General features: G+C 42.7%; 2 protein-coding genes across 3 annotated transcripts in view; both read left to right on the top strand.

Annotated features, from left to right (window-relative positions):
• arhgef39 (Rho guanine nucleotide exchange factor (GEF) 39) overlaps positions 1-12,974 on the top strand; it is a 74,841-nt gene extending 61,867 nt beyond the window's left edge. For both annotated transcript variants that reach the window (XM_085437726.1, XM_085437728.1), the window contains 4 exons: positions 5,323-5,411; positions 9,233-9,350; positions 10,883-10,980; positions 11,698-12,974. In XM_085437726.1, the coding sequence (XP_085293852.1) occupies positions 5,323-5,411; positions 9,233-9,350; positions 10,883-10,980; positions 11,698-11,728 (336 nt within the window). In that variant the 3' untranslated portion in view covers positions 11,729-12,974. The remainder of the gene's footprint in view (positions 1-5,322; positions 5,412-9,232; positions 9,351-10,882; positions 10,981-11,697) is intronic.
• A 2,554-nt stretch (positions 12,975-15,528) lies between these two features.
• Positions 15,529-24,937, top strand: il17ra1a (interleukin 17 receptor A1a). Its single transcript, XM_085435970.1, has 11 exons — positions 15,529-16,462; positions 17,401-17,425; positions 17,750-17,896; positions 18,423-18,544; positions 19,209-19,335; positions 19,764-19,811; positions 19,894-20,051; positions 20,715-20,786; positions 20,925-21,015; positions 21,938-22,042; positions 22,190-24,937. Exons 1-11 carry the CDS (start codon positions 16,370-16,372, stop codon positions 23,587-23,589), a joined length of 2,388 nt encoding a protein of 795 aa, XP_085292096.1. The 5' UTR covers positions 15,529-16,369; the 3' UTR covers positions 23,590-24,937.
• Positions 24,938-26,242: the final 1,305 nt, after the last annotated feature.

The following is a 26,242-nucleotide window of genomic DNA, read 5'->3' as shown; positions in this document are numbered from 1 at the left end:
GTGCCCTGCACTGTTTCCATCTTCCAAATGTTGGGAAAAGCTGAACTTGGAAAGAAAACTGTCTGTTTTCTTGGGCAGGTGGGGAGACATCTGTTCACTGATTTCAGGGTACACATGAGTGACTCTTTAGCGGAGCATTATTTAATTTCCACTTTTGACGTATGTAGCTTTGATTTGTCTTACTTAAAGTTCCTCGATGATGAGTGGTATAACGTGTAAAAATAAGAAGTTTGCTGAATGTTTTCAAGCCTCGCTCCGTTAAATGTCATTTAGTCCTGCGTGTTGGAGGAGACCTGTGCTCCTCTTCCTCTCCTCCCTAATCACCTCTAATCCTTGTTGAAGTGGCCCAAAAGTTGAACTTTGAATGTGTTTCTCCGCTCGGTCCATCCATCGTGCAGGTCTCTGTACAGCTGCTTGCTGACAAATTGTGTCTAAATGATGTAGCTGCTGTCATGAAACATTCAAAGCAAGGAGTTGCGCGTCATTGAGCAAGGAACCAAAGCGTTTATGCAGCGAGTGTTTAGTGCCAGTGCTGCATGGTATCAATATTCATTTCAGCTGATAGGCTCTGGCTCAAAGAGCTCTTTATGCAGCGCTGCTAATGTGCTTCCCTGTGATCCAGAGCAGCCACGTCTGATGATGGTGCTGTCCACTGCTGTCTGCTCAGCTTGTCAGAAGCATTTTTGCATGTTTTCTGTCAGTAAAGCTCATTTGTCACAGAACTGGTAGCATACAGTTGGCTGATAGATCTACAACATAGAAACCAATAAAACCCGACCGGGGACGTCAAACGTAAGTCCACGGGCTGGATGTGGATACAGTTATATCCGGCCGCGAGATGATTTCACACAGCAGTTATTAATGGGCCGTCGGTACGTGGAAGTCAAACCTTCAGCCCTGTGGGACTTTATTTTAATGGTCACGCCACGCGGCCAATCGCAGACTGGGATCGTACCATTATGTCAAAGAAGGAAAGGGGTCAGATGTTCCAAAGACAGCAGGTGCAGTGGTACGGGCCAGGTACTCAGAGAGACGCCGAGCCGGATTTAAATGCAAACCTCAAACGAGCAGCGTCTGGCTGCATTTCAATGATACTGGAGACTGAAAGGATGAGTGCAGAATGTATAAAAGTAGGAGCTGGATAAACCCGTGATACACGTTTTAGTTTTAGCCATTTTCCACCGCGGAGGACAAAAAGTTCCACATCTGTACAGACCTCATGTGTTCTCCACAGTAGAAGCAACATGAACAAAAAATCACCTTCTTGAAAGAGACTCAAGTGTCCAGTTTAGTACTGAAAATTACATAAAATAAACTAAATACAGTTTCAACTACAGTTTAAAAAAACCTGTAACTTTCTGTCATTTTACACTTTTATTTCTCACGTCCAAAGAGTCGTGCAGACAGATTCTCTCTTTGTCACAGCAGCTGTTTCTTCATCATCAGTGTGTGACTTCATCTGCACAGAAAGCATCAGTGGTCCAGCGGGCTGTTTGTTTCCCACGGTGGAAAATGAGTTTGACACTCCTGAGCCAGACAAAAAAGATAACCAGTTTACTTCTTTATGGGGGGGGATCCTCTTTGGTTACCTTTGTTATCTGTTATCATGTGATCATCCACCTAACACACTGTTTACTGCAACAGCTACACCCTTCTTGCACATGTTCTTTTTCAGCTACTTATTAATAAGTGACTTTTATGAAAAATCATTTCCCCTGGGGATCAATAAAGTATTCTGATCGTATCAGTAAAGGTGCGGGCATCTCAGGTTTCATTTGTTTATAGAGTAATTGGAGCTGTTGTCGGGGCTCAGCCAACAGGCCATCAGGTTTTAAACTGAGTGTATCAAATGTTAAAAATGGGAAAACATCCGTCAAACACAACAAGACGGGCAAAAAGTCTGTACAGATGATTAACTGTGAGATATGTCCGCACCTTTCATGCTTCATTTATCACGTGGATCATCATGGACATTTTCATAGGTTGGTTAAAAAATGCATTTACTTTTATTAATAAACGTTTACGTTTTAAAATGATTAATAAACACTTATTTTACATCCAAGAGGTCTGGCAAACGAGTTTATATCATAAACACGATCCAATGAAAAATAAAGAGGAAAATAACCAGTCGGGTGATTCTGATCAATATCACCTATTGATTCTCGCTGCGTTCTCATTGGCTCCTCTCTGAGAGTCACCAGCATAGCAGGACACACAGTAACTGGTTACGTTTGTGCACGTTGGAGCTGTTTTTACAGAGAAACCTTTTCTTAAAAGTAATGCAGTAGAAAGTAATGAGTTACACTACTTTTACCTAAAATACGTTGTCTAATAATTACAGTTTTTATGTAACAGTTCAGCTTTTCAGTGAAGCCTGCAGCTTTAGAACAATCTGAACCTGTAGGCTACAGAATCCGTGTCCTAATGAGGACACGCGTGATCTTTTTCTCAGTCTTTAGCTGTGAACACAAAGCCGACCGCACACAGAGGCTTTAAAGTGATGCCACAGTGATGCTACTTGAGCAATAAGAACAGGTGGACAGGGAGGCTGCAGCCTGACTGCTCGCCTGTTTCACTGTTGGAGGTCTGCATTCAGCTTCAACATCACTCTGGATTCTCGGTTTGTGCAAAGCACTGAAGTTGTGTTCGTTGTGTGTTCGTTGTGTGTGCAATAAAAATAAAATTTGGTCCATATTCACGCTGCCATATTTTAGACTGCGTGACTATTTTCTTCCAGCAAACAAACTGAAATCAGCACAAGTGCAGCTGGAATCAATGAGCTAAACTGATAGGCTAAGGCGAGCAGGCTAACGATTCCAACTTGATGGCCTACTGGGAACCAGTTCTCAGTTCCATCCCGACTAACCAGACTGTGTACAAGTACACAGCAGCGCTCAGTTAGTCGGCAGTATGAAGCCTTATATTTGGATGTGTTGTTTGAGGACGTTGAGCCAGTTCATTCGTCTTCTCAGAAATCCTGATTCAGTGACGTCTAGAAAGAAAACAGCATTTTTTCTAAATACTACTTTAATGCTCGTTACTTGTCGTTTTTTATATTTTGTGAAAGTGTGCAGTGGAAATGATCAGATATGCACACAGAGCAGAGTTGCAGTGACGTGACGGCTGTGTGACGGATTGTCGTGACCAGGCCAGGCTTCAGTTAAAAGCCCTGAGAATGAAAATCATCCTTCAACAGACTGATGAAAGGAAACTGATGGAGAGATTACACTCACAGCTGTGTTACAGGGAGTGCGTGTGTGTTTTAAGGACTGAGGAGTGCAGTGATGGGCGCCTGCTGTTACCTCAGTTGCTGGATCAGATTAAGCTACAGATCCATCTCCTCTGGGCCTCCAGTAAATACGTCTTCCTCCAGCCTGTCGCCGCTCTGTGACCGTCCCGTTGCACGTTATCTAATAGCAGAAATGGCATTTCATTAGCCTCTTATACCACGGAGGCCCAAGCGCATACTCGATAGCGTTACGCGTAATTCCTCATAAGGACACATTATTGATCCCTGCGTGAACTCGAGGAAAAAGACTGTCAGCACACCGCGGCCCTCCTTATACGGGGCCATGAAGTATTAAAGTCAAATTAAATTTGACAGCTGTAAATGTCATGGCAATCTATATGCTAAGTATTGGAAAAAACAAAAAAACCTCAAACGTTTTATTAAAATTTCCAGTGCCCCCTCCCCCGTTGGGTCTTATTTGTGGCTCGACGTCCATTTTTCTCTTCGTTTTGTGTCTTTTCCTTCTGAATACGTCGGCTTTCTGTATCCTCTCGCCTCTGCTCCCTTCCTGCTGCTAATATCCTCTCATTACTTGAATATTTCCCACATCCCTGACAGATTCTCTTTGATGTATAAATAATCAAGCTAAATTATGTGCAGTGATGAGGCGCTGCTGTATTATACAAAGTCATTTCTACCTAAGAGGGTCAGATTTCCTGACAAATTCCTAATTACGACATCTCAACAGAAGTGGAATCTATTTGTGCAGAAGCAACCACCCCTCCCTAAGCAGCGAGTGCCTAATATCATGCAGCACTTAGTCCGGCCCCTTTCACTGAACTTGGTGCTTTTGATGATGGTGCGTTTGAAGTCTTAATGTCTAATAAGAGACTATCGTCATTGTCTGATGAGCTGTAATCGCCTCCGTACTGGCTGAAGTTGGATATATCAGAGCTCAACAAGCTACTAGTCTCTGCAGATAAATGTTAAAGGCTCTTTAAGGTGTAATTGTGATCTTTAAGCAGTTTTCCTGATGTAACTGTGCTGCTCTGAAAGCACCTTTTGTTTGGGCTTAGATTTGTTCAGCATGTACATCCTGAAGCTGGACTGAGTAACGTGAACAAGAGAACTGATAACTGACTCATATAAAGTCCTGTCAGAACAGAGAAGTCCAAAAGAGATATGAAGACACCGTCCAGAACAATGCAGTGTTCTCTAAATCGGTTGTTAGATTTTGTTAGTTTAATTGATGCCTGGATTTTATACTCAGTCAGGATTTAAAAGCAGCAGCAGTTTTCTTTGTGTGGAGCTGATCTGGAGACAGTTTTAGCTGGTTTGTGTTGACCCCTATAGCTTTTATTGTGCAACTGCAGCCCAGTGTGCAGCTTTTATGGTTCATCTGCCCGCAGCAAGTCTGTAATGCAAGAACTGCTGTGATTGTACACAGTGCTGTGGAGTGACATCACTCTCTGATTTGTTCCAGAAAAGATTTTAATGATCGATTTTAATAAAGTTGGTGAAATCAAAGAAGGTTTCCCAAAAACACCAGCACAGTTTTTCTTGTAGTGCGTTATTGTTCCATTGTTTTACATTTCAGGGTTTTTTGCTGTAAACTGGTTCTGATTGGCCGCACAGCTTATTACATCTTGACTGAGAAGAAGTTCTTATCACATGCAGCTCGTCTTCATCAAGTATTAGAACCAGCTGGCAGCACATTAGGACCAACAGCTACTGTAAACCCATGCCTTGCTCAACAGCACAGTGACGGGCAGCGGTTCGTCCTTCTTCCCATTTCATCGAGATCTGATTTAGTTTTATCTGAACTGGTTCCCAGTCAGATTTTGAAATCATAGTTGGATTTGAGGCTCGTAGTTGGTGTATTGTAAAGAGTAAAGCCACCGAGGTAGAGGAGGTCACCTGCTGATTGGCAGGTTGGCGGTTCGATCCCCGTCTGGTTCAGTCTGCATAGCATTAACCCCACGTTGCTCTCTGAAAGAAAGTGCCTATGTGAGGCGAGTTGTACAATTGCTCGTGTAGAGGAGAAAAGCACCATATAAGAACCCGTCCATTTACCATGTTTCATCTCTTCACAGCTGACCTTCCCCAGAGCCAATCTGCTACTGATGTCCAGCAACCAGGAGAACCTCAACGACTGGTACCAAAGCCTGAGTTCAGCTATCAGGTAAACTGTGACAGATATCTGCTCTGTTTGTGCGTCTGACCTGCAAGAAACCTCATGGACCTGCAAGTTACCCTGATATAAGTAACGTTAACCATGACAGCCCTGCTCTAGAGTGAAGCGAAACCCGGCTCTTACATTTAACACAAAGTCTTGCAGTCTGTCCTTTGAATGTCTGTTTAAAAATATGAGTAGTTTTCATAACTGCTCCTAGTCACAGTTTATCAGAGGAACTTAGCACAGTTGCACTTCGGTATATAATGAGCAGATAACATTTGATTGTACAGGTGTGGAACGAGTCTTTAACACAGGCTGTTTTGGTACCTCAGGCCTGCCCGGCTCTCAGACAGCGTCTTGGCATTAATCAGTCAGACCTTAGTAATTCTACTCCCAGCCTACCTGGCCCCAGCTCCCTGGAGGAGGACTTGGGTCAGCCCTGCTATGTGGAGCCACTGGATATGGTGAGGGCCCTGACCTCGGTGTGCCCAGCCAGGCTAATTAGTTTATCACTTTGTCAGTTAGGAGAGAGGGGAGGCTGTCAAAGAGCTCAGACCAGGCAGCAGATGGGGGCCTAGACAGGCTGTCAGCTCTAAACTCCAGGCAGTGTAATTAGCTGTGGGGGAAGACGGAGGAGAGGACCGGCTGAGAGGACCAGGGGTCAACAGCACTCACACCACTGGGGAGCAGTGTAAGGCTGAAGGGTGTGTGTGCTTGTCCGTACGTAACTGAATTATTGATTTAATAAAGACTGCAGGGTATCGTGACTGACATCTCCGAGGCTTTTGGATATCGCTCCAAAAAAGTGTTTAATGCTGTTAAGTTTCATTAGTTTTGTGTTTATTTTTAATTAATTCATTTTCATTTTTTCTGTTTCTGATGGAAAACACCACATTTCCACTCATACTGCTTAGCTGTGATTTCATGATTTTAATCACTAGTAGCTGTAGAAAAGATTTTTTTGTGTGTATCTAATTTTTCTTTTTATAAACAGCTAATAAAACACCAAAACCATGTTTTGCTGTCCTGATGGCTGTTACACACCTAGCCCCTTAATGCTAACCATGACAAATAGTTAGTAGTTTAGAGTTTTGACCTACCGTGCAGTCAAGGTTAATGTCCTCACTACGTATCTGAAACCTGACCAAGCACACAGTCACATTTGTGTAGCTTCTTAGAAGGCTTAACCTAAAACACTGTGACAAAGTGCGTAATCCTTAGGCTGATGTCACAACTGGAAAGATTTGCTTGCCCCATAGGGATGTATAATGCATCATCCCAAGGGTGAACTCAATTACTACCATTACTACTAATTGCAAGGTCAGTGGTTCAGTCACTGGCTCCTCCACTTCACATGTTGAAGTGTCCTAGAACACTTTAGGTGTGAATGTGTGGATGACTGGATGTAGTGTAAAGCGCTTTGGGGTCCTTTGGGACTAGTAAAGCGCTATATAAATACAGGCCATTTTAAAGCGAGATACTTGAGCCTAAGTTGGCCCTGAAACGTCTGTTTGGAGTGTGTGCTGCAACGTGAGGGACAGTGTAACAGAGACTTTGTCCATGCAGCGATGCTGATGGATGTCAGTGTTCCTGATCATGCTTTATAAGAAACTTGATTATGTTTGTGGTCTGAGGCATATTTAGTAACCACTGATCCTGTTTTTTATATTTACAACACGTGTTCCCAGTGATGATTTCACAAGGTCATTTTACGTATTTTAAAGTTTGCAGTGAAATCAGCTGAGAGGAGACGGCCTTCTTTCAGAGTTCTGTATGAACTGATAACGTTCTGAGACCAAAGACTACGACTAAAATATTTATGTCGTTTTCAGCTCTTTGTCATATACAGGAAACAACGGCACATTACTACCAGTGCTAAATCCTTTGGCTCAGACCTGCTAGTAATGGTAAAATGGTAAATGGCCTGTATTTATATAGCGCTTTACTAGTCCCTAAGGACCCCAAAGCGCTTTACATATCCAGTCATCCACACACACATTCACACACTGGTGATGGCAGCTACATTGTAGCCACAGCCACCCTGGGGCGCACTGACAGAGGCGAGGCTGCCGGACACTGGCGCCACCGGGCCCTCTGACCATCACCAGTAGGCAACGGGTGAAGTGTCTTGCCCAAGGACACAACGACCGAGACTGTCCAAGCCGGGGCTCGAACCGGCAACCTTCCGATTACAAGGCGAACTCCCAACTCTTGAGCCACGATCGCCCCGATAATGTGTCATTGTTACCTGTTAATCTGATGAGTAAGAGGGCAGCAAACCACTAGTTACAGATAAAATGATACCAATGAGGACCAGTCAGCCAGAGAATATAAGGTACAATGGTGTGGTGATGGTTTCCAGTTGGTAATAAATCTTGGTGTCCTGTGATGAACAGAATCCAGACGATGGAGCGAATGAGCAGAAGCGTTCATTTAATTACATCCAGGATTCACCTCAAAGACGAACACGATTGATTTCAGAAAAAGAAGACCAACTTCAGTCACTGTGTGGCTTAAAGGAAAGTTTACCATCAATCACAATACCTGAATATCTGGATGAGGCCACAGTTTCAATAGAAAGAGAAGGAAGTGCTGCCGACACCCTCTTCCTGTTTGAGACCAACGTGACCTTTATTTTTTTCTGCATTTAAAATCACATTGAGCTGACCCAGCTGTGACTGCATGCAATCAAAAGCTAGCTGTTGGAAAACCACGTCAGTTGTACGAGCACCACAGTAAATAATCGTGTCATCTGTGTGATAATGGAGAGATGCTTTTAGATTTTGTCCCAAGCCATGAAGATAAATAGTGTAGGCCCCAGGAGAGAACCCTGCAGCACTCCGTCAGTGTTACTGAGTTAAATAAGAAGAAGAAACAACAAAACATTTGTTGAAACAACGAGCGTTTCACTTTCGTCTGACACAGGACTCTGTCTTCTTCTTTGATTCCTAGCTGGCGTTAGGCCTGGATCGGCTCCTAAGCCCATGCGCCGCAGTGGGTGCCAATGGTTGTTGAATTTCCTTCACAACTCGTTTCCATGCGTGGAGATCGTTGGCGATTGTCCTGGCCTTGTCGAGATTTATTCTGCGATTTCTGATGTTACCTTCGACCTGTTTTAGCCATGTTTTTCCCCATTCGTTGGATTCTCCGCTGTGTGGGACGTTTATGCCAGAGAAGTTGGTGTTGTAGTCGGCTCGCGTCCATTCGACACACATGGCCAAACCATCGCAATCGGAGTTTTTGAATTCCAGTCAGATGTCCTCCTATCGAAGGCGGTCTCGAAGTGATTCTCGTAATATCTGCCGAAGGCAACGCATCTGGAAAACTTCGAGCTAGTTGAGGTCTGCTTTAAGCAATGTCCACGTTTCTGATCCATAGAGTAGAATCGGCAGGATCAACGTCTGGAAAAGGCGGATTTTGGTCGAGATGGAAATATTAGTTCACTTCCACAAGCACCACTTTAAAAAAGCGGAAGTTGACCTATTTGAGTGTGCATCTCCGCCATGGACGCGACTTTCTTCTGCGCGATCAGTGAGCCCAGCTATTCGAACGGCTAAACTTGCTCTATCTGGATGTCGTCAGGTGGACAATGAAAACATAGTCAGTCGGTGTTGGATACAGACTTTCTCACCTGGTCCTTTTCATGTCGGACAGTCAGAACTGAACCAGGGGCTTCTTAGTGAGGGGGGACAAATCATCAGAACCAGAGTGTTGCATGGAAAAAAGACCACAGTGTCAAACTGGTTGTAAACTGTTTACTGGATGCCATTAAATGGTGCAATTAAAAAATTAAATTAGTAAGTTGCTGCCTGTTTTGTTTTGTACAGGAAGCAGAATTCTAAGCAGACGGCGATCTATCAAAGAGACGAGCTGTGCCGCAGACCTCTGCGCTCTGCCGCCGATCGCCACAACACTGCCAACGCCGCCAGCAGAAAGAGAAACATGGTGAGTGTGTCTTTAAGCTACCAAACAGATTTTTAGGTCACTTTAACCGTTGTTGATCTTTGTGGTGGCAGAGCATTGATCATGTGTTCTGCTGCTCGGCCTTAGATAGTAGTTCTGTCTTTACTTTCCATGAATGTTACTTGAAGAAAGTTAAACTCCATTATTTTAATTTCTGTGGTTGACCAGCAGTGGATACTTAGTGGTAACATGCTTGTATACTGAGAGCACAACTGGTGGATTGGTCCCGGTCCCCACAGCATTATCATCACAGGCTCAAGACAGCCTCGCATCAAGTCTTTGTTGTTGCTCTCTGTGCTTAACGGTTTTTGTGTCCAGCTTGGATTCGCAGTCTTCCTGCCGTGTCAGATACAGCCTCAGACGGGGCTGAGTCTAAACGAACGAGTCTTAAATCTTTTCTGAATTTTACCAACAGTTTACACATTTATGACAACCAGATAGAAATGTTGATGAAGCTCACATCGCGAACAGGCACAAGAAAAATGGTATAAATGTTTGGGAATGAGCTGGTGTTCTGCATGAATCTGTCATAAAACATCGGCTTTAATGACAACGCTACCACGAGTAGTAGACAGCATTTAGGACATGAAGTTTGGCCGATGCATTTAAAGCTGTTGGTAATTCTCAGCATTTACTTGCTGCCCCTTTAAATAAATGAACAGTCACAGCAGTGACAATCACAGTCATGCCTGCCTCTGATCTTAGTACGTTCCCTTTGTCATTTATTTGAATACGTTTAAAATGAATCATTAAACCTTACATACATGTGCACCAATCACCACACATCACGTCCACGCCCACACGGCGTTTTGAAGCAAGTGTAACACTGCCAGCTTCTCACAGATGTGAGTCCACTATGGAAAAGAATGAAAGAGAAGGAACGTGAAACTATAAAAGTCAACGTTTTTGCGAAGGAGGGGCCTTCTTTTGGTGACACGCTGCAACTGAGTGTAAGCGGCGTGTATACAGTGGAAACGCCCAGCGGCTGGGAGCTGACCCACAGCTGGCCCACAGCTGACCCACAGCTGGCCCACAGCTGACCCACAGCTGGCCCACAGCTGGCCCACAGCTGGCAGGAGCGGCAGCTCTAAGTGGACGTATACGAAGCAGAATTTCTTTGATGTTTAGTCTCTTAACTCGTCTACCTCGTCCAGCTTCTACTGAGCTCTGCCGACTGCCACATCATCATCATCATCATCATTGATTATTATGTGAATTCATTTTACGTTTAATAATAACAAACCACAGCATCCCCGTATCACGATGTTTTCACTAATATGTTTTTGGTTAAATGTGTTGTTCAAAATAAAACATGAATAAAATGTGACTACGTTTAAAGTTTAAATATTAATCCTGATATTTTCAAATGGTGATGATTAATTAATAAATGAGTGATGTTTCTTCTTAAGCTCAAATCTTGATTGCTGCCTGTTTAGTCATTTTTACATCACACAAGTTTGCAGCTACAAATTTAAGCTCCTGTCTTCTGTTTGTTCCTCTGCTGCTTTTTTCAGCTCACTGCTGAGATCAGTGAGCTTCCTCAGGAGCCTCCAGTTGAGCAGGAGTACAGCGCCCCCAAGAGGATGAAGCCGTCTGATGCTTCAGAGCAGAGGTGGGATGGTTTTTTCCAGTAGTACACGGACGACGACAACGACACTTTTATCTGTACACACCGCCTCAGTAGCTTTTACAACAAAATATCAATATGATTGAAAAGCAGACTTTCAGTTTTATTTCAGTGCTTTGAACAAAAGTGTAATTACACTAATTTAGTATTTACAGACTGATGGAAAGGCGGGGCCTGTTCCCTTGTTATTCCATGAGAAGTGACGTGGATGTGAGGCAGGCCATGACCGCTGAAAACTCCAAATCAATCCAGAGAAAGGAAAAATGTTACAAATCTGTTACATTCATGAACAGAAGCACACAAAGGACCCGATGCACACGGCTTCCAGTTTTACAACCATTTATTTTCAATGTTTTACTTCGTTCAGTTCAGTTTTATTTATATAGATATATATTGCCTCAATGTGCTGTATATTATAACGTAAAGACCCCACAATAATACAAAGAAAACAGAGAAACCCCAACAACCCTATGACACCATGTGAGCCCGCGCTCCATACTCTGTCTTAACAGCGAGAAACCTTCAGCAGCTCCAGCTCCTGATGTTTTTTAGTAAAGGTTTAACTACAGCCAGCTTGGAGGCCTGTGGTACACAGCTGATTATCACAGATAGGTGGATCATATTTAAGATTGTTATATAGAAGTCAAATAATGTCATTATGTGTGACTGAATGTGACTTGAAAATGTTTGTGTGTTGAGCAGTGCAGAGACTTCCAGCTGTGTGATCCTCTGATGGGCTGGAAGATGAACCCAACCCTGACTGGGAGTTTCAATAAGGACCTTTGCTGTTTTGACACGCCTGCGCTCCATAGCACCGTTTTTTCCTTTATCATGAAATCAGAAGAGCTTTATATTATTACTAAAGAGCAGCTTCTGCTACTACCCATCTCATGCAATACAAACTATAATGACCTGCTGCTATCGGGCTACAGCAAACATTCATCGCTTTGCAGAATGATATTGCAGCAACTTTTCTCCTGTATGTTTTACTCTTTTACATTTATAATCACCCCGTAGTGTTGTGCAGAAATACAACAACACACATGGCAAAAGGACAGTGGTGGTTGGTCAGCGTTCGTAGTGAAAGTGTGAGACGGCAACGCAGGATCATTTGTCTGATTCAGCCTGAACGTCAGCTTGACCGGGACGAACCTCCATCAGTGTGCGCTGTCGTCAGGCAGATTATTGTTACTGCATCTAAACTGTGATTTGTATGAAACTATGAAATGGCCAATGTGAAATCAATCAATCCGATAACAGCGCCAAAGGGAGACAATGACAGTTTAAATATTTAACAGTTTATTAGTCATTTGTGGATTTTTGTTAATTATAATAATGAATGATGTTACTTCTTGTTTTATTTGAAAGTGTCCATTGCTTCATAATTATGTGCACATATGCATGTCTGGAGCTCGAGTCCATAATCTTAGTGAAGCCTTAGTTATAAGATTCAGTCAACACACCGATGCATTACACACTGAGGTTACTTCATTTGCTTCTCATGATACTTGTTGATTGAATCAATCAATCAATCAATCGACTGATTCACATATATGTAGTGGATATTTAAATGATTTGCATATTGGATGAATTGCTTTGATTGTAAACTGAATATTTGCATTTAATGATCTGCAACAATGATGTAACTGTGTCCAAAAACGTATCCAGGGACAGTCCCTGTGATGTTGGCTACAGGAAATGTGAGGACGGTAACTGCCTCCCACTTCTAAACTAAACTGTTTCCAACCTGCTTACACATCTATACAACAAGTTAACTGTCTTTTATTTTGTAATTACGTTGTGTTACATGTATTCTCTGTTACGCCATTTAATCATCTCATAACAACAAATCAAAAAGTATGAATTTATAGTTGGACTTTTTTAACACTGCCTCACGTTTTAGACTTTTAATGCGTTTGCTTTAAAATTTAAAGATGTTTGTAGAAGTGGATCATTTCACAATAAAACACTGAAAGACATTTTTGTGTTTGCTGTCGTGATCTTCATCGTCAACATCACAAAAATGAAGGTAACGATTATGGAGAATGGCCAGCAAAGTCTTGCACGGTGCAGGACATCACTCCCCTCTGCTGGATAGGATTGGTACTGCATGTATTAGACAGTAAACTCTGGCTTGAAGAGCAGCGGATCACTTTGTGTGAGCTAGAAGTCAAATGTAACCCTCTCAAAGGGTTTGTAATCCTTCATCATTCATCCTTTGCTGATGAAGCACTCAGCACAGTCCTGACTGTGCGATTGAGCCTTTCCCACCATAACGCAGAGCAGCAGGAGTATCTGTTGTCTAACCTGAAGTGGGATACTTGGTCTCTTCTAGCAATCAGTCTGCACAGTGCATGGATACAAGAACTGGTATTCAATGAATAAGTGTGTTCGAATGCTCTGCTTTACTGGACATACAAGTGAAAATAACTCGATGACCTTTAACAAACCTGCAACTCATCTTTACCTCAAATGGGCCAAAGACATCAACAGCCACATCTGTAGACAGGGAGAGATCTGTTTACAGATGTGGACCATCTACAAGTAACGCAGGGAGAAATCATTTTCCTGGCAGCAGAATTTGCACTAATGAGCCAATAATGTTGGCAAAGTGGTTCCTCCCACAGCGTCCTAATTGCACAATAGATGCACTGAAGTCATGAATGTAATGCTTCACCCACAATTCTATGTGAGCAACAGAGATTTGGTCAACTCTAATGGTGGGGTCACTGGTCCCCAGTTCATAGCCTTCTCTTAGTGGTCCATGAGTGATCAGGCCCCTCACCATTGCTCCTGTGGTTTTATTACCTACAGATATAAATATCCAAGACAAACACCTTTCTCCTTCAGTCGGGCTTTTCTCTGTGCAGTTTGAGATGTGTCCAGTTTATTTCACTTACTTGGCTTCTCAGGCAGGAGTGGAAACTGTACACTTTCTTTCAATGAAATCAACAACATCATCGAAACGTGTTTGACGATGATATTTATCCTGTATCTCACACACAGTGTTTCACCATTTCTTCCATACTGGAGCAATATTCATTTCTGACAGGAAACCAGTGTCCTCAGTGACATTACAGCAAACACATCCTCAGCCTTACCTGTCAGCTGGCCTGTCTGTTGTGGCACAACTCACCCCAACTTATGAATACTTTAAACATATTATTAGAAATAGACCATCATGCCATGGAGTTATAACAGTGAGGACAGGCAGGGCTGCCGCTCACTCGGTCAGAGCAGTGAAGAAGGGGAAGTCCGCTGGTCAGGTGCGAGGAAGATGAACATGTGCGGGATGACGTGAAAATGACAGACGGAGGAAAAAAAGAAACGAGGATCTCAGAGATCTGGACCTGCCAATCAAAGAGCTGACAGCACATATAAAGGCACCAGCATCCTTTATGTGTTCATCACTTTGAGCAAACTCAAAAGCCAGTTTATGGTATTTAAGCACATACAAAGGAATGACACTGATGTCTCTGCAAGCTGGATCAAAGAGGCACGTGCAGGCTGGGGTAAGTGTGCATTTATTAAGAAGAAGTAATAGGAAACATTAATAAATATTTCAGTGGGATGTTATGAACTAGGTCACACCTGTGAAGACAATTACAGCTAATTTCATTTTCTTTTGAATTTAAATTTGTTCTGAACGTGTGCTCATGTGGCGCACAAGGCTTGTATCAAATTACCTTTGATGTTGTAAATGATCTTTAAATAAACCTTAGAGAAGCAATTTTGGATTCAGTTTGTCCAGCTTTTATACAGCATTACTGTTTATGACATCAAAATATACGGTTTTACTTTAGTAATCAATTGTACAGTTTAGCCAAAGATATTCTCTCCAAAGCGTTAAATTAGTTAAATACTGTGTTTCACATCCAAACTGATCGTTCCCACAGATTCCTGAATATATGAACATATTTTAGTTGGAAGCATTACTGTCATGTTCTGGCTTTAAAGTAAAACTGGCACATGTCACTCCTCTCTCCCCTACTGGCCTCCTTACACTAGCTTCCGGTCTCTTTCAGGATCCAGTTTGAAATGGTATTATCTGTTTTTAAGAGTATCAATGATTTGATGCCAGAACTTTTGAAACCCTATAATCCTACCAGAGCACCGCGGACTATGAACCAGCTGCTCCCGCAGACTCTGAGATCCAGGCTTAAAAGCAGAGGCGATAGAGTCTTTTCAGTGGAGGCTCCAGATTTAATTTTAAGCTGTTCCAAAGATCTGCCCAGTCTCCTAAAAAAACCCTATTTGTTCTTGCTCTCAGGTCTGGTTGAGACCTCGGCTTTTATTATGCTGTTTATAGTGTATATTTTGTACAACTTGTACAAAGTTCATTTAAAAACATGCTAAATAAAGGAACCTTGATCCAGCTCTGGTGGTGAATGTACCCCAGCGCAGCTGACCGATGACGAACATCATTGAGGGGACCGTCAGCCCACCCTGCGGAGTCGGTTCACTGTTCAGCTGATGGCTTACTAACTTGTTCCTCTGAGATTGCTCTCGTGGCAGGATGTGTAAACACGGCCCTGCGGGATTTAATTATTGTGGCATCTGCGTCAAAATCTTTGAGTAAGCCTATTTCTCTCGGCTGTGCGGATCAGTTCACGATTTAATTCTGGCTGTTTGTTCTCGTCTGCTGTGAGCAGCCGACATAATACCGAGTTACATTCACATGTGACGGTGCACGTTACACCTTCGTGGTCCCGCCCCCGACACCGCGAACTTCAAGGCCCTTCCCACGACGCTGCTTTGAGCCTTTGTGAGTAACGACAGTAACGAAGTAACGAAGCCTCAGAACGAGGAAGAGGACGGAAAATTGATGTTTCGTTCAATGTCAGTGAGAAAAATGGGAGAACCAGGTACCCTTTGTGGGAGGCTGAATTCTTTACACTAGAAACATCTATGAACGTTGCGCACTGAGGCTGTTCCATCATTTACTGCTGTCTCTGTATTGCACAGTGTTAATGTGCAAGTTCAAGTTTAATGTAAATGTTGAGGCGTTTCTTTAAATTGAACGAGCGTGATGGGCTCAGTCATTTAAAAATCCCGACCATAGCCTCGGCTCATCGTTCACCGTGCGTGATTCGGAAAAAACGAATAGACGAATCATCTGAAGTGCTTCTTGAATTATCCATCCATCCATTATTTCATATTCAATCTCGTCAGAGTCAACAGAATAGTAGTCTAAATTCCCACGGGTCCTGAAGGTAGCATTTAGTAACTTACTGTAAATTGAGCAGGTTGTGTCACATCGAGCAGGAAGTTTTCCAGCCCAGCGCCAGTTACACCCTGTCGGGGGTTTTCCTTCACTGTCGACAGAGCAGTGTGTCTCTGAATCAGCGGACTGTTGTTCATTTGAAAGGTGAAAATGAGCCTCCATCGAGCGCTGCTGCTGTTAACGTGTGTGTCGCTGTCGACCACGCTCAGGATTTTATCCGGACGTCTCAAGTGCTCTCGACAGGTGAGAAAGGTTTTACAGTAGAGCGGCTCCAAGTTTGCCGGACACAACAGATACTTCCTGTTCCTGTTTGTGTACGTTATGAAAATAATTTTAGACAAACTTGAAAAGAAACTTTGTGTTTTCCTGGTAGCGAAAGAAAGTTTGTCTTTTTAAAGAATTCGATATTTTTGACTTCTTTACATAAGATTATTGTTCCTTACATAGTTTTGAGCTACATTTTGTTTAAGGCCAATTTTTCTCTAAACAAGGATTTTAAAATAAAACTATGAGCACTGTTCGTAATTCATTTAACTGAGTGTCTTACTTGGAGTGTAGTCCTCGCACCTGTATTTGATTCTATAACGAGTGAAGGCGCAGTCACAGGACTGAGCTATGTAATGATCAATGTTTAAGTAACGTCGTGTTTAAACTTTTGCGGATCTTTTTTTCTTTTCTTTAGTGTTTGTGTAGCGAAGAACAATGTTACAGTTTAGCTGGTTACAGTTTAGCTGGTAACAGTTTAGCTGGTAACAGTTTAGCTGGTTACAGTTTAGCTGGTTACAGTTTAGCTGGTTACAGTTTAGCTGGTAACAGCCCACAATGCTAATGATTGACAGCTGTTCAACGTTCTGGTTGAGCGCTGTTTATCAGATAAGCAGTGTTCCTGTGTCGTGTATGAGGCACAGCGTTGTACAGCTCTAATATCTATCAACTTGAAATAGAACATCCGGGCATTCAAACTGCTGTTTGCTGAATAATTTTGTAACAGTTGTTGTAAACATTATGTTCATGTGACTCCTCTTCAAATAAAAAAAAGAAAGAGAGTAAAGTCCCTACAGGTGCACTGATAGGACCTTAAATAGGCTCCTACAGAGGAGCTGATGGAAAGCATTTTATAATACTGAATACTACACGTCTCCTTACTGATGTTCTCTTTTTGTCCATCTTTTCCTCTCCAGGATTTGAATTGTGAAGTTCGTGAAAGTGAGTGGATTCTTCAGTCTTCCTCTCGCTGCTGTTGCTCAGATTTCTTGGTTTGACCCTGGTTCAGACAGCGCAGCCACTGCTGACAGAGGAAGACAACAAGAATTTGGAAAACAATCAAACAAAAAGATATTCTTTAAATGCACTAATATTACATTTGGGAAGAGTCATTTGTGATGTCGTGCTGTAATATACCAGGAAGTAACAAACACAGTGCTGAAACACAGCAACAAAAAGAGAGACGAACAATGAACACAATCGCTTAAACTAAAAACCTTTGCTAATGGGACAATGACACTGGCTGTTCTCTGTGTGCGTTTGCAGCTAACTGTCTGGACAAGCGGTGGCTGAAAGTTCATGATTACACTCCCAGCAATCCAGAGGACCTGCAGGTGTCAGTGGACGTCAGGCCAGACGAGGCAGGACTCCTGCAGCCAGTGCTAGAGGCTAGTTGGAAGTTAAAGGATGATGGTGAGTGAGTCTGCGGGGATGATCATGTACAACAGTACATACATGAAAACCAACACATCAGAGACATGAAAACACTCAGATCCATCCGTTTTTCAACAATCCCTGATTTTAAAACTGATGATGGTGATTTAAGTCAGGACAGTTACTTATAACGTGGCTGTTTTCCATCTTTATTTATAAAGCACTTTAACATAAAACCAGAGTTCACAAAGTGCTGTACACATACAAATAGCATAAACAACAACAAAATAAATAAATAAATAAAATAAAACGTGTTAAAAAGTCAAATTGAGTCAACCCCTTGAAAGATTTTTATCACACTTTGTTTCACAAATAGTAAAAACAAATCTGATAAGATATCAGGAAACAAACTTAAACTAAAACTATTTGGAAAAGAAAAAGAAGATTAATGATAAAAATGCGCGTTTGCACGCTCTTGGCGTTTACTCCAGGTTAAGATAATGTGGGCGTGTTTTTGTTTGTTTCTCGGCCTTACCTGAATATTTTCTGCTATATTCACCTCCAGGTAGCATCCATTTCCTAAAGGCCACCGAGCTTCATGTTCTGGTGGAATCCACCAATCAGAACCTGTGTGTTCGATATTCGTTCAAAAACGAACTCGCGATGAGGAGTCCATCAGGAGAAAAGGTGAGTGTTGTTATTTGTAGATGTAACTGGATCCCTGCAGTTAGCAACATTTCATGCAGACAAAGCTTCAGCTTCAATGAATGATTGTTTACTGAGCTCTGACCAAATGATTTCTGAATAAAAGTCAACTACAAAGGATAAACGTACACGGAGAACATGATGGTTGTTTTCAATGCAAACTTTTAACCTGTAAAGGAACTGCTGATATAACCACTGCGCACCGCAGCATCATCCCTGTGCTGACGCTGTCTGGATCCTCTGTCCTCCACTATCATAACAACACATTTGCTCGGTTGCAATGATGGAGAAAATTTACCAAAGTTTAGCAAAGCTCTCAGCTAAAGTTCATTAAACTGAACATGTCTTTTTTCATCATTACAAATAATACAAAAAATATCCAATAAATCGATATTATTAAAAATGAGCGAGGATTTCTGTACTGTGAAGTACTGCGTTGTTTCAAGCAGCCATTGGCAGAAAACTACTACATAGGTCCATATACATTTTTTTCATGTCACCGATTATACCCATCACGCTCAGAACGTCCCACTGTGTGAGTGAGGTTCGATCAAACATGCACCAGCGTGTCCCGCAGTGGCATTCATACTGGTGCAAAGGTTTCACATGTGTGCTCCTGACGCTCAGCGTTGTTCTTGGCTTTCAGTGGTCATTCTCAGCTGATATGCTGGTGCTGGATCCGGGGCAGAGCTACCAGGTCTCTGTCTTCAACATACCCAAACCAGAACTGCACCACAGCAGCTACGACATCAGGAAAAACCTCCTAGTTCCTCGTGAGTTGAATTCAGAACCAGTGTTTGGTTGTTCCTGTTTGTTTTTCTCGGAGTTGTTTGGGATTATCTGTTTATTCATTTTTGTTCAGATGTTTTCTTGCTGTTATTTTGTGAACCTATACAATCATTCGAATGATTAGCTGGACTAAATACTTATCAGAGGCCCAGCTGTGTGTGCAGACACACCCTCTCCTTTCCATAAATCACATATAGACTGGTTGGGAAACTCACGCCGCAGATATCCTGAAGACACTTGAATGTACAAGGTGTTTGAGACAAAGGGATGTGATCCTTTTTCGTTTTCATCATAAAGATCTTTTCAAATACAGAATTCATACAGAAGTATGTCCCAGGGCAGGTTTAGACTCGTGAAGCTCTTAGACGATCTTCTGTAATTGATTTTATGAAACTGTTTTTGGTTTACTCAGATTGTGAAGATCCAGAAATGACGAACACACAGTTCTGCATAGAGAGAGGTACGTCACTGACAGAACCTCTAAATGCCCGTGAGAGTAAGTAAATCTTATAAAGCACGTCTGTCCTGTCGTCTGCTAACAGGAAGTCTGTGGCAGCCTAACATCAGTCTGAGTCAGGTCACTGTAGCTGATGGAAACTCTGCTCTGGCTGTCAGCTTCAGCCCTGACAACCTGTGTGAGAAGTACATGGTTATTGTCAATGGCTGCTCTTCTCAACAGGATAAACACAGTTTAAATAAGGTAAGGATTAATAATGTGGATTATGAAATATCAGGTCTCTCTCCTCCAAGTCTCTGTTAGTACATGACTTAATAATTGATCAACAAATCGACCTGGTATAAATAAAATTGAATCATCCTACATATTCAAATCTTTTTTGTATTCAAAGGGTTCGTGTGCAGTTAGCAGTTTCATTTCACCAGTACTGTCATCACAGTGGCCTATATTTTGTACCTTAACCTAGTTTTTACACATTTTTTTCAGTACAGGAAACTCTCTGCAATTTATTTTTCTTTTTTTTTGCGTCACTTGTAGAAAAGGCTGCTTATCGTGTGTAAACCACAGTCACAAATAGATGTTACCTTGTAAAGCACGACTGATGAAATAATTGCCAGACAATTATAAATTATTGTAAACTGGAGTATTTATTGAATCATGTACCATTTATTACAAAATAAATTTAAGATGAATTTGCATATGTAGGTTTTAGGTTGATGTCTGTATCAAATGTACGCTCCAGACTTGGCGTTACGAGGTTCATGCATATGCACTTCCAAAAAGACGAAGCTGAACATGAACATATAACAGAATTTTATTTGGTGAATCAAACATCTAAATCTTCAAAGGACTAGAACATCGTTCTTACTGTGTTGTTTGTTAAATGTTGGTCAAACTGGTTTTCAGGCGAATCAGACCCTGAGTGTAACATTCAGCCTGGATAGTTGGCCGAGATCGTGCTGCCAGTTTGATGTTCAGGTAAAACCTTTCAAGCCTGTTCTGCACAGTGATGCTAGTTTAATCATATTTATTATTATTTTAATTCTGATAATACTTCACCATGCTGTAGGATCCCACTTCACCTGGGTGCACAAGTTCATTCTGTCTTTATTGCAGATTAAACCTTATTTCTCACAATGTGGTGAAGACTGTACCCGTCGAAGGAAAACTCAGAATATTTGCCCCAGTGTGACGAAAGGTCCTGCAGGTCAGTATCACGTTTGAGTCAGAGGGTGGCTGAACGCTCTGTCAGATCAACACTTTATAAAGTAATGATAAAGTCGGTGGTTTGATTCCCAGCATTTTCCTGTGCTCGTACACTAGTGAACATTACGACACCGTAAACATAGTTTCGTTTCGGCCCACATGGGGGTTCAGCTTCTGCACGTATCCACCCCGCACACATGTGGAGTGCCATTTAGGCTGCTTTAGCTTGCCCACAGTTGCTCACTCTACAGCCCACCTCCTCCTCTCATGATGTGCTGCATCTGTTCTCACTGATGCTTGCTCTGGTCTTGCTACTGTTGCTACTATTATAACTCAAACCAGCTGTGTATCTACGAGGAAAAGTGGGTTTAACAGCCATTTAATTTTGACTTAAATGTAACCAAATAGTTTGGTTTGGGAACAAAGTAACTGCGAAAATTGCTCAGCTACCCAAAATAAAGTTTCTAGGTAGAGCAGGTCATTGACTAATTGGAAGGGTTTTAGTTCCAGCCTGGCTGCTCCAGGCAGTTGCATCTTCTGCATCTGTCGGAGTACGAATGTTACATGGAAAGCACTTAAACGTAGAAAAAAGTGCTTGTATGAAGAGGTGAATGAGGCAAGATGTGTAAAGGTATTGAGAGCTAGGGCAGGGTAAAAACGTGCTACGTAAGAAGCAGTCATCATCACACCAGGTAGTGGGTGGGATCTATTTGGGGGACAAGTGAAGAGTTTGTCCTCATAGTTGTTAGCAGCAGGAAACATTGGCAAGTATAATGATGTGAGTTCCAGGGTGGCCGAGGCTCACTGAAGCACATGGGGAGCGAAGGCTAGCCTGTGTAGTCCGATCTAACAGAGCAGTTACTGCAGCTCGGGTATCTGTTCACTCTGTTGGTGTCACGTTGAATTATTTCTGCTTCTTACAGCATTCCCAGCAGATAATGCCCCTCACTACGGGTTCGTTTCCCTGGGAGTGGTGTCGATGTGTATACTGATGGCAGCTGTTATGTTTGCCATCTGCAGGAAGCCAGGTTAGTCTCCTTTAAGTTCTATATCAAGTTCTAACTTCAAAGGTTTTGATTGGAGACGTGGCTCTCCATCGATTTGTGCACGAATGTTATGGTTTAACTTTGCTCTTCGGTTGCTGATGATCCTCTCGTGGTCTCTTCTACTTTCAGGGAAAACTAATGTCAGTGCAGGACCAAAGGGAGTTCAGGAAGTGCAGCCAGTCAAACAAAAGCCCAAAGTATTGGTCATCTACTCACAAGACCACCATCTGTACAGGGACATCGTGCTGAAACTCTGCACCTTCCTCCAGACAAAGTGTGGCACTAAGGTGCTAGTAGACCTGCTCGACTCCACCTCGGTAGGCATGGTGGGTCGTCTGCGCTGGCTCGAGTGGCAGCGGCAGCAGCTGAAAGATCCCTCGGACAAAATTCTCGTGCTGTGCTCACGAGGCGTCCAGGCAAAGTGGAAGGCCATGTGCGGTCAGGGACGAGTGACTCTGAAGGAAGACCTCCTATCGCCCACAGACGACATGCTCACTCCTTTTCTCAACCTCTTTCTGCCAGAAATGCACCAGGCAGGCACGCTGGGCAAGTACATGGTAGCTTATTTTGATGACATCAGCAGCGAGAAAGACGTGCCGTCGGTTTTCGACATTGCGGTGAAATACAGGCTGATGAAGCACTTTGAAGAGCTGTTCTTCCGCATCTTAGACATCGAAAAGTATCAGCCGGGGCAGGTGAAGCACATTGAGGGAATCGGTGCAGATGAATATTTCAACTGTCCCTCTGGTAGAGCTCTGAGGACGGCCATTGAAACCTTCCAGGCCTACCAGTTTGAAAATCCCGACTGGTTCGAGAAGCAGTGTGTGGTTAGTGAAGAGGAGGTCCTAAACGACGCCAACATGCTCATTGAACAGCTGCATATTCCTCCCGTCCTTGAATGTGTCCCTCTAATCAGAGATGAGTTTCCTGTCTATGTTCGTGACGTGGAAATCAATGAAAACAGCAGCAGCATTCACATTCTCACCCCTGAACTGAACCCGGAGAGTCAGCTGTCCTCAGTAATAGAACTTATACCTGCAGTCAATCCATCAGACAGACATCAGCATTCATCCGGCCTGGAGAACGTGCTGACGGAGTCTGTCTACGTAGCTGAGCCAGCTTTAAACAATCCACCGCCACCCAGACAGAACTGGGTCTCCCTTGTGGATGAACCGTTTAGTCACATTCCCACTGAAGATAATGAGGAGGATTCCTTGATATCTCTGAACCAAGCTTATCTGGACCAAAGAAGCCAAGCTCTGCCGAACTCCCTGGACTTTAATTCTCCAGAATCGTCGTGTACAAGTGTTCCCGGGCAGCATTTCCCCCCCTCTGGGATGGATAACTCTGAGCATGTGCAGATAGAGGAGAACGAGGCTCAGGAGCCAAAAGGACCAAGCAGTGGCTCCGATCAAGGCTACAGCTCAAAAAACTCCTCCCAGCACGAATGTCCATCTAAAGACGAGTCACTGGTGGCTTTGGCAAAGCTGCAGAAGGAGCTGTTTGAAGAATTTGACATTACAGTGTGACATATATTTGATGATATTTCTTACTGGCAACATGATGTTGCTGTGGCAGACTGTTCACGTCGGCTTCTTCTTTGGTGTTAATCATTCACAGGGGAGTTTGCAAACCAGTGACTTCCCAGCAGCTGATCCCAGGGAACGCCAGAAAGTTCCACATTTAAAAGTTGGCAATAAGCAAAAGACCCTTGACCAGTAATGTGCTTGTGTAATATGTGTAGGAGTTGTGTCTTTTTCAAAGATAAAGAACACGGATTACTGAGAGTTTGGTTCCTGCAAAGAAAAATCCAAAATGCATTTAATGTGATGTTTTTAAAGCTGTACTGCAGCTGAAAACAGCAGCGTCATTAATCATTACAGCACTGTAGCGTGACTGTTAGCGATCACGGTGTATTTGTGTTACTCTGAAACTTGTGTTGTTAATTGTTGACAGGCCAGACAGCTGTCGTGGGGACATGAGCGGGTGATATTGTAGAAAACAGTTACAGCATGAGTTTAACAAAATATTTGCATTTGGTTTAAATGAATTTGTAATAGCTTTTTTTGCAGGTGTGATTGTTGCTTACAGGAAGTAGACTTTGTTTCATTTCCCTGCCTGCACAGACTCTTTGTTTGTCAGCTTGTCTCCTCGCTGCATGTTGAAAAGGCCAGAGAGGAAGCAGGGGCACATTTAAGAGCCTCTGGAAAATCACTAAACATGTATATATGCCTATATATGTGTGAATGTGAGTGCGAATGGTTGTCTGTGTGTTGGCCCTGCGACACACTGGCGACCTGTCCAGGGTGGACCCCGCCTCCCACCCTAAGACAGCTGGGATAGGCTCCAGCACCCCCACGACCCTGAAAAGGATCAGGGATGGAGGGATGAATGCATACAAGAATAAAAGTTTAATGGCGAATCAGTGGGTGAGGGAGGGGCTTGGATAAGCTCCCTCTCAGGCGTAACTGAACACACGCCTACCTGACGCCTAAACCAGGCAAACAAGAAGTGATTTAAGTTGGAGGCAAATCGATATTATCAATGAATATTTTCAGATGATCAGAGTCTTGTATTTGTTCCCTTGAGAAAGGGTCATTTTCCATTTCCAGCCTGATGTACAGTAGTTAACTGTAATGTGACGTGATGCTGCTCAGCTAGTGTTCACACGTGTACAGCACAGCTATGAATGACGAGCACGTTTCATCATGAAGCTTCAGTCTTTGTTCTGAAGGACCTGAAAATTAAATCTGATGGTTTTTCCTCCTGTTTGCTGTACAGATGTTATTTGTATGCTTGATGCTTTGTTGTGTTACATTTTCAATCACCATCTTCTGAACATAATCCACAATAAAAAAAACACTCTGTTGTTTTTAATTGAAAGTCCTCTGATTTATTTCAGGTTTCAACCGCGTGACTCTTCTTACACATCGAGTTGGCTACATAGATTGGATTATATCAGTACAGATATACAGCACACAATTTTATAGTACAGGTAAGGTCCCCTCTGTAAAACTCATCAACATCTGTGTAAACGAAGAAAAGGAAAGCTTGTATATTCTGATACAGGAGTGTTAAAATCACACACTCTGTTTTTCACACGGGCTAAAGAAGAAGAAGAAATCATTTCGATTTGTGTGGCATGAGCAGCTCCTCTGAATCCCCATGTCTGTTAAAGCCTTTGGTAGTTTCAGTAAAACTGTGCTTGTTCATGCAGGTAAAGACCCACTGCACGTCAGCTTAGTTTAATCTAGATATGGTCCTGCTAAGTATTAGTCTCAAGCTTCATGTGCAAATCCCCTCAAACACTGTGAGGGAGCGTTTCCAACAACACTGTATACATATGCAAGTGTTTCAGAGATTACTGGCACAAGGAAACAATACAAAAATAGTATAAAATATATCATTTAGAGTACTATGGTAAACTATGATAAGCAGCAAACAAATAAAAGAAACAAAGCCAAGGCAACAACATGTCTGTCATTTTATGGATATCTATAAACACCAATGAACACTCATTAAAAAAACAATAATATTGAAAAGAAAAAATCAACGATTTGAGCAAAAGTTTCTTTTCTCTGCTAAACATGAAACTTCTCTCAGTTGCAGATAGCTGAATGTGTGTCTCAGCCAACAGGACTTCAGCTGTGCAGACGCAGCAATCACAGACTGATCCTGGTACAGTGCAGCCAGTTTCTGCTCCATTTACACTCGTGTGTTTAACTGGAATCAGTTTAACGGGATGAATGTCCTCTCCTCACAGAACGATTGGTTACATTGTAACCCAAGTTCCCTTAGTAAAGAGACTATCTCTCCACCTTCTTTATCCCACATACATGTATGTATAAGATGCAGCTTAAGTCAGTGCAGCTGTAGTGTAGTGGTGAGACTGCAGGGGGTCGGGAAGCTCATCTTGGAACCGGAAGGTTGCCGGTTCGATCCCCTGCTCTGTCTGTCCTGGTCGTTGTGTCCTTGGGGAAGACACTTCACCTACTGGTGTTGATGGCAGCCTCCCTTCTGTGGCTACAACTGTAGCTGCCTCCTCCAGTGTGTGGATGAATAGTGGAATTGTAAAGTGCTTTGAGGGTTTCGCTATATAAATGCAATCCATTATTATTACACACCTTTGCAGTGGGAGTTGCAAGCTTGATTCCCACCTGGTACCCAGTAAGGGATTTCTAC

The sequence above is a fragment of the Copadichromis virginalis genome, linkage group LG17, assembly GCF_057382275.1.
Source record: "Copadichromis virginalis isolate Kocher_CV1m ecotype Utaka linkage group LG17, C_Virginalis_male_GT1.1, whole genome shotgun sequence".
NCBI classification, from domain to species: domain Eukaryota; kingdom Metazoa; phylum Chordata; class Actinopteri; order Cichliformes; family Cichlidae; genus Copadichromis; species Copadichromis virginalis.
Note: the sequence above shows the minus strand (reverse complement) of the source record. Positions and strands in the feature narration are given on the sequence as shown.

Coding starts and splice junctions, on each gene's coding strand:
- il17ra1a (XM_085435970.1), top strand. CDS start 16,370: ATGAGCCTCCATCGAGCGCTGCTGCTGTTAACGTGTGTGTCGCTGTCG. Junction 19,336..19,763: donor GAAAAACCTCCTAGTTCCTC/GTGAGTTGAATT, acceptor TGGTTTACTCAG/ATTGTGAAGATCCAGAAATG. Junction 21,016..21,937: donor TGTGACGAAAGGTCCTGCAG/GTCAGTATCACG, acceptor TGCTTCTTACAG/CATTCCCAGCAGATAATGCC.